The sequence below is a fragment of the Amphiura filiformis genome, chromosome 18 (assembly GCF_039555335.1).
Source record: "Amphiura filiformis chromosome 18, Afil_fr2py, whole genome shotgun sequence".
Lineage (NCBI taxonomy): Eukaryota > Metazoa > Echinodermata > Ophiuroidea > Amphilepidida > Amphiuridae > Amphiura > Amphiura filiformis.
This window is the reverse complement of record NC_092645.1, coordinates 24,326,988-24,341,354: the sequence shown is the minus strand read 5'-3', so window position 1 is coordinate 24,341,354 and position 14,367 is coordinate 24,326,988. Positions and strand designations below refer to the sequence as shown.

The following is a 14,367-nucleotide window of genomic DNA, read 5'->3' as shown; positions in this document are numbered from 1 at the left end:
CCCTAACCCTAAACTCTAACCCAAACCATAACCCTAAACCCTGACCCTGACCCTAACCCTAACCCTAACCCTAACCCTAACCCCTAACCCCTAACCCCTAACCCCTAACCCTTACCCTAACCCTAACCATAAGACCCTAACCCTAAAACCCTAAGACCCTGACAATAATGAACCTTGCCTCGGACTATGCGGTTAGTGATGTATTGCGGCCCATTATGGTTGCAGAAATTAAGCGTCCCGCAGAAGAGTACCGACTCTGGGGAGATTGCACCTGGATCGAATTGCCAGGACAGAATTGACCAAAAGTTTAAATACGCATCTTACTTTGGCTCAGTATTAAGTTACAATAATTGTGACCCATGTTAGCGTTAAAATTGTAAATGTGCTCGCGATTTCAATATTTTGCCCATCTTGGTTTGGTGGCCCTGGTTTGCCCTTGGCGTCCCTGAATAATGCTAAATGAGCTGCGTGATGTGTTTTTGGCTACAGCGGTCAGCGAAATCCTGTATTCTGAAGCGTGCGACATTATTGGGGAGCGTGTGTTTATGCCTCTGCATAGCGCAATCACTGTGCTTTTCGTAAAACATATAACAGAATCAATCAATGTCATTGCTATACATTCATTATACAATGCTGACCCAGACCTGAAATAAAATAAGCACGCCTTCCAACGGTACTTAACAATCGATGTCACTCGTTGACATCCGACTCATATAAAACATAGTCACGTTGAGATCACTTGTTTTGTGCGGTAAGTCGTTCGCAAATTGAAACATGCGACCGCATTTGTGCTGGTCCATTTAAAGACACGTTAAAGGTAGATCTGTATTGTTTGTCAAAGCAGCCAAACAAACGATTTTCATTATCTAAATCAATATAATATTGAAAAATAACACTTCCATGTTTTGCATAAATTCTACAAATCGTATACTCTGAAAACTCGGAAGTTCCAGGACTTTTGTGATTACAATACTCTTTTAGAGGGGTTATGTAAGCGGGTTCTAGATTTAATCTTTATATTTTATAGTGCACACTGTAAACGATCTTGCTAACTAAATCCATGCTTAAGTACACACGCATACATTTATAAAGATTACATAATATCCCAAATTGTTCTCTTAATAACGGATTCTTATTATGCGTTTTTGTTGGTGGTACAAGATATATTTCATCCAAAATGAGTAGTTCCGAACAAAAAATGCAAAATGTGTAATTTACTACTTTAACAACGTATACTTACAATGACACCATTGTTGTCAATCCACGAAATGATCCATTCTGTAGGTGTGTTATGCGGTTTCTGCTGAGTTTTCTGAAATATAAGGGTTTCGTTGTTGTTATTTGATGAGTAAAAAACTGCTACTAGGGGCAGTGACAGCAATCGCGGTAAATCCATGCCGATGACGTGTGAATTAATTTTAAGCAGTACTTTTGCAGTAGTTTAATTAGCTCAACTCAATTTATTGCAGTCCTGTGTATTTTAATTATTCATTTCTCATTAAATGAGATAAATTCAATCGTGTGCGTTATGCATATGGGTTTCAGAGTAGAAACTAAGATTATCCATCTTAACACCCCATCCCAATATTTTTGTTACAAGTGCGCCACAGCGCTCAAATGATTCATGAGAGTCCATCCTTTGCGCTCATTTTAGTGACACCTTGATCTGCTCTGCCCCTACCCGGAAGTTGGATCATTGATTCAAGGGCATGAGGGGTTTATGAGGTCCAGTGATATTTTTGCCATTAGCTGACAAAGGGGTAGACACATCAAGCTGTGTTTTCTCAAGCAAGAGACTTATCTGAACATGTCACAGTGAGAGTTTAAGTTTTTGTTTAAACAATCAAGTTTGCTAGTGTCTTTAATCTTATTTGTGTGATACAAAGAGCAAAAAAGTGTTGCAATTGTTTGATCCTTCCATTGTAATTCTCGGGTAATTCTTTATTTAACTGACAAATTGTGTGATGTAAACATCAAAGGACATTTATATCTTTCAATTAAATTCAACTTAGCAGTACTCGAGAACAATAAACAAGTTCCAAATATGATTGAAAACTGCATTTGATACAAAAATAAATATATTCCAAATTTTGGTCTATGACTGTCCTTATTTTGTTTTCACTTAAAGTGGTACTACACCCCTTGACATATTTATGACTATTTTTGCGTTTTTCTCAAAAACTAATAAAACACTGTTAAAAAAAATTATACATATTATAGAGGCAAAGAACCCAGTTGCTACACTGGAATGTCAGTGACTCAAGACAGTTAGTTATTGATTTATTGATCAAATATTGGTTTTCCCTCATTTTTTACTCTAACGCCACAACTGTTGTCTGTGCTGAAATAAAATTTTCAGTGCAGTAGTTGTAGTCCTTGCCCCTATAATATACATATCTAACTTGTCACCAATGATCTATAATTTTTGAGAAAAATGCAAAAATAGGCACACAATTGGCCAGGGGTGTAGTACCCCCTTAATAGATGAACCCTATAGGTTCATCATTCTATATCCTTTGCTATCATTGATTGTTTTGCGAACACGAACAATTAAATTAATTTCCTAATCTATTGTTCAGTTCTGTTTTGTTTGCATCTAATGGTTTTATACTCACAGTGTTATTATCATCAAGCACTCATCGAAGATTCCAGGTGGGATTCGAGTGAGCAAATTACCATCTAATCTCCTTGAACAGAAAAATATGTAAAAGAATTAACATTTCAGTGTAACAATTAAAATAATATACCCCACGTGTTGTTTACATCGAAGCAGCAAAGACGGGTTTATGGTTTATTTCTGCAAATAATGTTTTGTTTGAAATTAAACGTCTGTTTGAGTAAAGTGCTTCTACGTCGTTACTGAACTGAACACAATTTCGAGTTAATATTAGGGCATTGGTATGCTTTTGCAACAACATTTGCGGTATGCAACTTATTTCTAATAAGCCTCTAGTATGAAAGACTTCTTGCAGCAGCTAATCTTTTATGTCAACAAAATGTTCAGTTATATATTATCAATTACGTGGACATGGTGAATACTTTTCAGAAATACAAATACAAGGTAAAAAAATAATGTTCCCTGCAACTGTGAAGTGCTTCAGCTTGGTTCTTATACAGGGTGTATCAACATTGAGTAAACAGTTTCAATTGTGATACTAAATTAGAAAGTTTGATGTAATTGGTCAAAATGCTTCATAGCTGAATCAATATCCTATCCTCCCACAATTGTAAACTTGCTGCTGTGTAACCATTATTAAGGACTACGTGGATATTAGACTGGGAGTCCAGAAGATTTGTTCAGCTCAGAAGGGACTGGGGCACAAAATAGGCGGCCAAAAATGCATTTATTCAGTAGCACCAAAGGGACCCGCCCATATGGTGTGATTCAGCTGAAGAGAGACAAGGATGAATCTTTTTCCATTGGAACTATTACAAATATCCTCATTCAGGACAATCCTCTCATAAGACGTGGTGTAAATGGCAAGTTCATGAGAGCTGAAATCTACAGACAGAGAAATGGAGGTAATGGCCGGTTGTGGAGTTACTGTAAAGAAAGTGGTCAAACGTAAGAGTTTCACGTTGCTTTGATTTTAATTGACTTTGAGTAATTGTATTTATACTCGGCTCACAAAAATAGCCATTGAGTCCTTATTAATGGTCACACTTCAGTGATTTTACAGTTGTTGAAGGACAGGGTGTTGCAGTGGCATACGTAGCGTGGGGCATCCGATTGAGGGGGGTCTGATGGGGGGGCACAAGCCGTTTTTCGGACATTTTACTATGGGATTTTTTACAATTTCAGATCGCTTGGAGGGCACGTGCCTCCCCCTCCCCCTGTGACGCTACGCCACTGGGGCGTTGATTCAGCCAACAGCTATACGATTTTGACCAAATAACTCATGATTTTTAATCTAGTGGCATTTTTATATCTGTTTTCTTTATTTTGATATATTCTATACATTCGCAGAATTGAATAGTTAAGCAAATTATATTTTCTACAGAAAATGACAACGTTTATAATGTTGCGGTATTTAATTCGCACGTCTTTCTACCTCTATGCTCCATTTACGTAAATAGAGCCACCTGTGCAATTTGTGATCGATATATGAAAAATAATCAATGCGTAATTTACTAATTGATAAAAATTAAAACATATTACGCCTTCACCTTAGTAAGCATGCAATTTCCGTTTTAAAAGTAAAACAAAAAATAAAAGTAGTATTTTGTTTGCCCATTTGAACTGGATGTGCCTTATGCCGGGCAAAATCAATTTTGAGGATTTTAAATTAACAAGCTGGTGTATTCATATGGTTTTATGTTGCTGAATTACCATATAAATTGGCCTTATGGTTCCTAGAATATACGTATTAAATCGTTGCTCTAAATATTAAAAAACAAATGTGCACTATAATAAGCTGTAACTACATATCGAATTTCCTATATGGATCTGAAGAAATTGGAATACGTAACTGTACACAACTTAACCACACATTTGCAAGAATTATCAACTAATTATAAAAAATACACAATCACAAGAGGATACATGGGTCTCAACATGCTTGAAAAGGATTTTTTGTCCAAACACGTAGATTGTATTCCTACTTCGAAGTGTTTTAAGTAGTTCTTCATCTCTGACCAGCAAGAGTGATAATATGACCAGTGCCATCAGTTCATGAGTCTACGAGACTGTGATCAAGTCTAGGGTCCAACATTGCATGATCTGATAGTGGTCATAGTCACACTCCCACCGGCACCGATGAAAGACGGACCGAAAATTCCGAGGTACAAATGAAATCTTTGCTTTTGGATCAACAGTTTTAAACATCAATTATAAGCCTTATAAATTATTGGGCACGCAGGCAGTTCTTTGCTTGTACGTATCAACTGCAGTGTAATACCATCCGTATTTTGTTTTCCTAAAGCTATTATAAAAATGACTTGAATCACTTTAAGCAATTTTCCCCAATGTTTTTTCATTCCTTTTATTTTTGTTGTTTGATAGTTATGATGTCCAATACGAGTTTAAGAGGTTTATGAGTTACTTTCAACCAGAACAATTATGTTGAAATATTGTTTAGGTCACACCATACATCAACTGGATTAATATTGCACAAAATGTCTCAAAAATTGTACCACTTTTACTAGGGAAGCGGGCTGCACATGTAAATCAATGATAGCTCTTGATGCGTCTAAATGCAATCCCCCTTCGGAGCTCGTACATAAGACGCATCATTTTGATGATGATAAGATGCATTATTTTGTCTAATTTCTCTCTCAACAAATATTTGTTATACGTGTTCATTAACCTAGTTGAGTGACAAAGAAAACAGTATTTACCACGATATAATCATTGACATGCACATGTATTTAATTTTACAGCAGAATGTGAAATATCTATTTCTCTTTCAATCTGTTTTTAGTGGGAAAAGAGAATCATATAGTACCTGTTTCATGATAAAACAGTAAAAACAGTAAACACTATTTTTATTGTTTTATAATTGATGCATTCTTTTGATTTCATGAAGGAACTTTTGATAAACTTGATGCTATCATTAATTTACATGTACCGTCCTCTTGATATTCCCTAGTAAAAAGTGGCACAATTCTGATTTTACCCTTTTGTTGTTAACTAAACATATCTTGAGATTAAACCAAGCAAATTGAACAGAACAAACGGCATTTGAGAGCTACGACTACGCCTCTAACGTTGACGTAAGCATCCTGTCACAACGGTATTTTCTAATTGCCATAGAGGGCGCTTTTTACTTACACAATTTTATTTGAGACAGGCTATATAGTCAGTATCATATCTTTCTGTCATCTTAAGCAAATACTCAACCAATTGGTCTCATTTCGTTTAATCTTTGATAGCGACAGAACCTAACACAAACAGGTAGCTCAATGTTTGCAAGGTTTAACACATGACAGTAGTAAACACTATCGTGAGAATATATATTTTTGCAATTTCACCTCAACAGATATTGTGTTTGTCGAGATTGATCCAAAAATATTTCAAAATCATATAATTTTTATTTTGGCATTTAGTTAACACCGGAAGCCGAAAACCTTGAAAATTGCGAGCGCAATATTTAAATTCGTTGACCTTTTAAGATGCACATAACCGTCGTCTGTACTTTTCTCCAGATAAGTCAACAAGCTGTCATCAAAAAGGCATTTAAAGTTTAATAAGCGCTGCCTTCGGAAAAGTAGCAAGCGGAAAAGGTGAATCGACTTTAATTCCAAATGCAAACTGATGGAGAAGGCAAAAGCCGTCAACAAATTGTTTAAAAGCTACATTTTAAATTGAGTAATCTACTAACAAGCAATCCGACTATCTATATTCTATAAAAGTTTGTGACGTTAAACAACACACAATAAAAAGACGGGATTTAGTATTGCACACGCCTTCTACTAAATGTGTAACTTTATCCCAAATGCTTATGATTGAGTGGTTATAGTTGTAGACGCAGCAAGTACTTTTGAACAAACACAAATAAGCAAGTCAAATGTTTAAGGTGGTGCTACACCCATAAATTTTGTGACTACTTTTGTATTTTTCTCAAAAAATAATTAAACACTGGTAACAACATTGAGAAAAATGCAAATAGTCACAAATTTATCAAGGGGCGTAGTATCACCTTAAAAGCAAGCTGTTATCAGAAACATTAATGTAAAGTTCTTCACCCTCCCTCATGCAACCGTATAAAGTGAGGAGACCAGCCTATTACATGTTCTAATCGGATGTCGTGATATTGCTCATGGGTGTGGAGATGATGTATTGATATGCTGAAGACTCGATTAAATAGTACTTACATTGAGAGTGTGTTATTCAATTGGAAGTATTTACACAACCCGGATGGCAGTTCATCTATCTGGTTATTATGAAGATATCTAAAACAAACAACATAGTTTAATATATTGTTCAGTGTGATATGAAAACAGTTAACACTTTTGCTATTATTGTAAGAATCCGCAGAGGTTCAAATTGCAATTATGTCGAATGCGTGAAACGTGCGTTGATTGGGGAAATGGTAGGTAAAAGGGTGTTTTCCTTCGTGTAATCATATAATTTAGGGACATACATTTAGAGAAAATCAGTTTGATAAGAACCTTAACAAAAACGGCAAATGATGGCAAACAAAATAAGAGCGGAAAATAAACCTTTTAAAATTATATGACATTTATATTATGTGCTATGGTGAAGCAGGAGAAGACTCACAACCAATCAAATCCCCGGTGCAATCTTGTGATTGATAAAACAGTTAGATGAAATATAAATCTAACCATACTTACAACTTGTGTAGAGCAGGCAATATCTTGAATCGGTCTGGTTGAATGTCAATCAATTTATTAACACGAATATCTCTGGAATAGAATTTATTAACAGAAATGAAACATGATGTTCCGTGCTCTATTTTTTTCTTTCTTTCTTTTTTTAGTTTTTTGTTTTGTTTGTCTGTTTATTTTGTTTTTTGTTTGTTGTTTGTTTGTATTTTTAGGCAGAAACACCTTGACTATTATAATGATTATTATTACTATTATTATTATTATTATTATTATTATTATTATTATTATTATTATTATTATTATTATTATTATTATTATTAATATTATTATTATTATTATTATTTGTGTACGAGATTTGCTCTTAATACGCACTTTGCGGTCAATTGTAAGATATTAATGACCTCCGTTCACGTTTTTGCCAATAATAAAATATGAAATATTAATATGATTGGATCAAACGTATCGCGTATATTCGTGATTTATTATATATGGTATTATTATCATCATCAAAAAAGTTCCTGTAAACCATTTAAATGATTAACTCTACTTGGTATTCAATAATGACATGTTTATCAAGCTTTAGAACCGATCAAGTAGCTAAGATGTTATTAAATTAGTAGTGCAAATCAACACGACGCACTTAAGCCACTCTAATGAGGTATTTCTTCATTATCAGGTTCCAAGAAGGATGTATTTCAAAACCTTAGGGCCGCTACCCAGCAAACACAAAAACGTTTTTAAAACGTTTTAAATAAGTTATTTTTTGGCTTTTGGTTTAGGTAAAAACGTTTTAATAACATTAAAATGTCGGGTTATATAAATGTCATGATAACGTTTTCAAAAATGTTATTGTAAACTATTTTTGCAAACATTTTTGCCAAATATTGTGTCAATACTTAAATAACATTATGTTAAAATCTTCCGTAAACAGATGCATCAGTAGGGTTGTAGATCAAATTATTTCTTATTTTGCATGACAAACCCAGAAATATTACTCACGGCTTGAGCTTTCGCCATCTTGGCTGATGGCTTGATCACAAGTGTCTGTTGTGATCCGGTCCACTGCGTTTACCGCGGTGGTTGGATGCACTCTCACTCCCAGGGTTGAAAGTTGGTTTTAGCAGTGGATCATATACGTGACTGAGAGAATAAGCCCCGTCGTCGCGGTTGATAGTTTTGGCCCCCTTTCTGCGTATCTGTATTGCTTCTCTAATTCTACGTGATGTGGCGTTAGAGTCTTTGTCTAGAATGCTTGCCTCTTCCCAGTTGATGACGTGATTTTCCTGGGCGATATGATCTGTAATTGCGGATTTATGTTGTTCTGTAGTAGAAGCCTTTCTGTTGGACCTAGTGAATTTAGTGTCTTTGAGAGTTTCGGAGTCTTTCTGGTGTTCCTTTATCCGGACTCCAAAGGGTCTACCAGTTTCGCCGACATACGATTTATCGCAGCCTTTGCAGGGGATGTCATAAACTGCATCACTGGTTTCCATAATGTCTTTCTTGTCCTTTGGGTGAACTAAGATGTTTTTCAAGGTGTTTGTTGGACGCATCGCTGTGGAGATCTTGTGTTTTTGGAAGATCCTCTGTAGCTTTTCTGCCAGTCCTTCCACATACGGTATCACTACCATGCCTCTTGATGGTGTTTCTTCCAGTTTCTTTGATTTCTTTTGTTTTTGCGGTTTATCATTCATCTGTTGTTTCACTCTGTCAAGTGCCCATTTGGGGTAGCCACAATCTGAAAGAGCATTTCTGATTTTATTTTCCTCATCCTTTTTGTCAGTTTCTTCAGTTACTATGTTGTCTTTTCTGTCCATAAGTGTTCTGATGACACCAAGTTTTTGATGGAGGGGGTGTTGGGATTGGAAGTTTAGGTATTGGTCTGTATGCGTCTTCTTACGGTATACGAGCAACTTTACAGAACCATCTTCCTTGCGCACAATAAGGGTGTCTTCCTTGGTCTTCCTCTTCATGCGTAAACTTGATGCTGCCGGTTGGATCGATCGTGTTTAAGTGATCGGTAAGTTTCTGTGTGCTGTCCTTTCGAATGATTTCCAGTACATCATCCACATATCTCCTCCAAAATTTTGGTTTGCAATCGATCGGAGCTGTCATGATGGCTTCCTTCTCCAGCCACTCCATAAAAAGGTTGGCAACAATTGCGCTGACAGGGCTACCCATAGCAGCACCGAAAATTTGGCGGTAAATATGCCCACGGAAACTGAAATATGTGGTGGTCAGGATGAATTGAAGGAGCTCAATGATGTCATCGGCGTTTAATTTTGTTCTTTCTTTGAGTGTATTATCGTCTTCCAGCCGGGTCTTGATGATGTCCAGACATTTCTCAATTGGCGTGTTGGTAAATAGCGACACTACGTCGTGCGAATTAAAAATATCGCCGTCATCAATGTAGACACCTGTCATTTCCTCGGCTAGGGATTTGGAATTGACCACATGGTGTTCAGATGTGCCTACTAGTGGAGCAAGGATTTCAGCAAGTGCTTTGAAGTCTGATACCCAATAGATCCTGTGTAGTCGACTATTGGCCGTATGGGATTTCCAGGTTTGTGGATCTTGGTGGTGCAGTAGAGTCTGGGGTATTTTCCGCCGTAGGGTATAATAACCTGTACTGGCCTTCATCTATTTTATTTTCAGATTTGAGTCTTTTCATGATTTCAACCAACTTCCTTTTATACTTAGGAGTGGGGTCTTTGCTTAACTTTTCATAGATGTTTTGGTCGCTAAGCATCTCATTAGCTTTCTGTTCATAACTATCTTTAGACTGTACCACTGTACACTTTCCTTTATCAGCACCCATGATTAAAAGATCTTTAGATTTCTTAAGCTCACCTAGTGCCACACGTTCTTCCTTGGTTATGTTGGACTTTGGAGTTTTTGCTGCTTTTAAAGTGCCTACTACCTCTGCTCTCAGACTTTGTGCCTCTTCCCATGGCAATTTCTTGCATGCTGTTTCGCACGCCACGATGTACTCATCATGGGGGATCTTGTTAACCGATACAGCAAAATTCAATCCACGGGCTAACAGTTTCTGTTGTGGTTCCGACAAAGGTTTATCGGATATGTTTTTGACCCATTTATCTCTCCACTTCTTCAACTGGGTACCACTCAGGTCTGGCTCTGAGTTGCTCTCTTTCTTGCTTTTGGCTTCATGTTTGATTTTGAGACGATCTAATTTCTCCTTGTGTCTCAATTTTGTTTTGTTTTCGACCGATTTTCGCTTCGTAACCAAATGTGCTTCAATGTGTTCACACACTTCCGGGTCGATGTTTAGTGTTTCTAGATCATTTTTCTGTGATTTTTGCGTGCGTTCTAAACATTTGATTTTGTTGTTTACTACACGAATACGCTCACCGATTAGGTCTTTCTCCGCTTTTTTGATGATATTTCTTGCCTTTTCCGTGTTGATTGGACAGCGGATTTTGAGGCTAGACGGAGTAATGCCATTGTCTTTACAGCGGTGGGTGAATGTTAGATGTTGGCGGTGTCGGGCTAATTTTTTCTCAGTATTCTCTATGTCACGTATATGTTTTACTGCCGGTTGTCCGTAACGACTTCATATCGCCCAGGAAAATCACGTCATCAACTGGGAAGAGGCAAGCATTCTAGACAAAGACTCTAACGCCACATCACGTAGAATTAGAGAAGCAATACAGATACGCAGAAAGGGGGCCAAAACTATCAACCGCGACGACGGGGCTTATTCTCTCAGTCACGTATATGATCCACTGCTAAAACCAACTTTCAACCCTGGGAGTGAGAGTGCATCCAACCTCCGCGGGAAACGCAGTGGACCGGATCACAACAGACACTTGTGATCAAGCCATCAGCCAAGATGGCGAAAGCTCAAGCCGTGAGTAATATTTCTGGGTTTGTCATGCAAAATAAGAAATAATTATGTTAAAATATTTGAACCCAGCAAACACAGAAATGTTCTTAAAATGTTTTTTTCGAAACCTTTTAATAACATTTAAATGTCGGGTTATATAAAGGTCATGAAAACGTTTTTAAAACGTTATTGAAAATATTTTGGGCAATCCTTTTTCGCAAAATATTTTTTCAACCCCAAAATAACATTTTGTTTAGAATGTTTTGTATCAAGTTTTCAAGAATGTTTTTGGAATGTTATTGATACGTTTTTATACCCTTTATATAACCCGACATTTAAACGTTTTCTGTAAAACATTTTTGTTTGCTGAGCAGTAGATTATCAAAAATGTTTTTAAGGTTATGAAAACGTTTCATACTCTTAATATACCCTTTATATAACCCGACATTTAAACGTTTTCTGACAACCTTTTATAACCTTTTGCGAATGATGTTGAAAACGTTTTGTGTTTGCTGGGTACATACTCCAAGTATTCCACATAGAATATTTGATGTAACATATCTACGTTATTGAATCTCGTCTCATTCTAGTCAAGTTCTAACGAATGTTTGATAACATAAAATCGATACTATGTTACGTAGAATATCTGGTAAAAATATATTATCGATTTTACGTCATCAATCATTCGTTAGAACTTTTAAGTTTAATGTTTAAAAACATTGCTGGAAATAGAATGGGTATAGATTAAATAACGTTGGTATGTTACATGGAATATTCTACGCCGAATAAAAGTCTGTATTGTATAAATCACATGTGTGGATGTAGAGAGAGGGGGAAAGAGAACGAATATGAGAGAGAATGGGAGAGGGGAAGAGATTACGGAGGAATGGATAGATAGGGCTTGGTACCCTGCAGCTTCTTCGTCATGTAATTGATGGGGCTATAGTTTACTCAGTTTTCACATTATCAGTGTGCAAGATTAATTATCGGGCTACATTATACTCTAAGCCAAAAAAAAGAAGAAGAAACTTGTAATTTTTCACAAGGTCATATCTTAAAATCCAGTACATCAAAATTAACTAAAATTGCACACAGGATTGCCTCAATACTCTACTAATTGGTACTCTAATAATTGGTACCTAGCACAAGAAGTCTGTGGGAATCGTTGAAGAGATAATTATTTACAAAACGGTGCTGCTTTCTGCTTTCCATGCACATTCTATAAGAAACAGGTCTTGTTCCGCACTATTCCACTTACTCTTTGGGTAGGCCTACTATCATCCGTGCAAGGTCCTGGTTCACATTCTCACATATTTCTTGTGCTGGGTGCTATTTATTGGACTACGAATGTTGTCCAGGAAGCTGTTCCTTGTCAGTATATTTTGCTGTTGTGTCAGTAGGTAAGTAATCATGTGTGTATTTTTTTCTTTCATTTTAATGGACAGGATTTTAAGATATGACCTTGGGAAAAATTATAATTTTTATTGTTGGCTTAGTATTGAGAGGTCAGACGAACTTATGTTGAGTGATATATAATTCATGTACCTCTTACACAGACTGTTTTAATAATGTAAAATGTAAAGTTCTTATTTTTTTGAAATATTTTGAAACTTTTAAATGATATGCGAACGTTTTAAGGTTAGTGTTATATGCAAAACTATATAGTACGTGTAAATAGAATACTGATATAATTATTTTGCAGCATTCTGTTAAAAGAAACATAATTTAGCATACGTTTATAATGACGATACCCTCGAATTCTTCCTATCGTTGAGAATAGCAGAAATCAATGTCGAACATTGTGTTTTCTAAAATACAGCACAATAAGATATCATGTTAAAAGCATACCGCATAAACTTCACGGGTTACGTTTGGTTTTGAAGATCTTTAATACCATGATGAATTCAAATATATATGATGTCTGTCAGTAATGTCATAATGGAAGTAAAGAATACGTTTCTACTTACAATTGATACAAGTTTGGTAGTCCATTAAAAGCACCAAGTTCCATTTCATGAATGCAATTGCTACTCAGGTTTCTAGAAATCAAGGTAAAATACGAACCAAATTACATTGTACACACATCTCACTCGTAATTGGTAAAGCAGGTGCATTCTTACAAAAAAGGATAAAAATGGAACAAATAGGTTACGGCGATAAAAGAACAAAGAGCTTTTCCATAAAAGCACTTCATTATTACAAATGAATTTAGCTAATTTTGTTAAAAAGAAGGTATTGCATTAATTATATTTGCACTGCGGCATTTTAATAATTAAATTACTCACAATAAGTTCATGTTATTGAGTCCATCAAAAGTATCGTTCTTCATTATCTTGATCTTGTTTTCTAGTAGAGCTCTGAAAGGTTTCGTAATAAAATATATATTAGACATATAGTAGTATCACTTTTTGTTCTATAAAACAGACTGTATATTGTATTGCTATCTGGGATTTTATTTAAGATATCTCGAAAATTATTATTATACTTATTAAGTGTTGAGCCTGTTGATAACATATAAATACGATAATAGGTTTTCACATCAAAATAAACATGGGCAATTTATTCTCAGGTTTCCAAAAGTTATAACAAAAGTTATAATACTAGTGTCATCCCTGTGTTCACACGTCTCTTAAGTTTTTGAGGTTTGAAGCTGCTGTATTCTATATGTTGCATTGCATTATTATCGGTTTGGATACTGCCATTATATTTGGATATTCAAACATTTTATTGATTCAAACAACCATTTGAACTATAGTACGTATACTTTGCTCGAAACAGTAATTTAATGTATCTTTGTAATGATGAAAGGTATATAAAAGTATACATTCGTATACAGAAATGATGCAAGGAATCTAACTAGCATAACAGATTCCTGAAAAAAATTATAGTTTTTAAGAAACTCCCAAAATTAAATTTTACTTTATTGACTCCAGGTATATAGACTGTAGGGTCCTTGGTCGTAATGCAGCATATTAAATAATAATGGGCCGAATGGTATAAATAAACAAATAAATAAATAAATTAATTAATAAATAAATAAATAAATAAATAAATAAATAAATAAATAAATAAATAAATAAATAAATAAATAAATAAATAAATAAATTAATTAATTAATTAATTAATTAATTAATTAATTAATTAATTAATTAATTAATTAATTAATGAATGAATGAATGAATGAATGAATGAATGAATGAATTAATTAATTAATTAATTAATTAATTAAATAAATA

General features: G+C 35.1%; 1 protein-coding gene across 1 annotated transcript in view; it reads right to left on the bottom strand.

The window, feature by feature from the left end:
* LOC140140027 (uncharacterized) overlaps window positions 1-14,367 on the bottom strand; it is a 186,269-nt gene that overhangs the window by 6,517 nt on the left and 165,385 nt on the right. The window contains exons 8-13 of the mRNA XM_072161839.1: window positions 13,417-13,488; window positions 13,099-13,170; window positions 7,294-7,365; window positions 6,814-6,891; window positions 2,616-2,687; window positions 1,241-1,312 (exon numbers count right to left, since the gene is read on the bottom strand). Coding sequence (XP_072017940.1) covers window positions 1,241-1,312; window positions 2,616-2,687; window positions 6,814-6,891; window positions 7,294-7,365; window positions 13,099-13,170; window positions 13,417-13,488 — 438 coding nt within the window. The remainder of the gene's footprint in view (window positions 1-1,240; window positions 1,313-2,615; window positions 2,688-6,813; window positions 6,892-7,293; window positions 7,366-13,098; window positions 13,171-13,416; window positions 13,489-14,367) is intronic.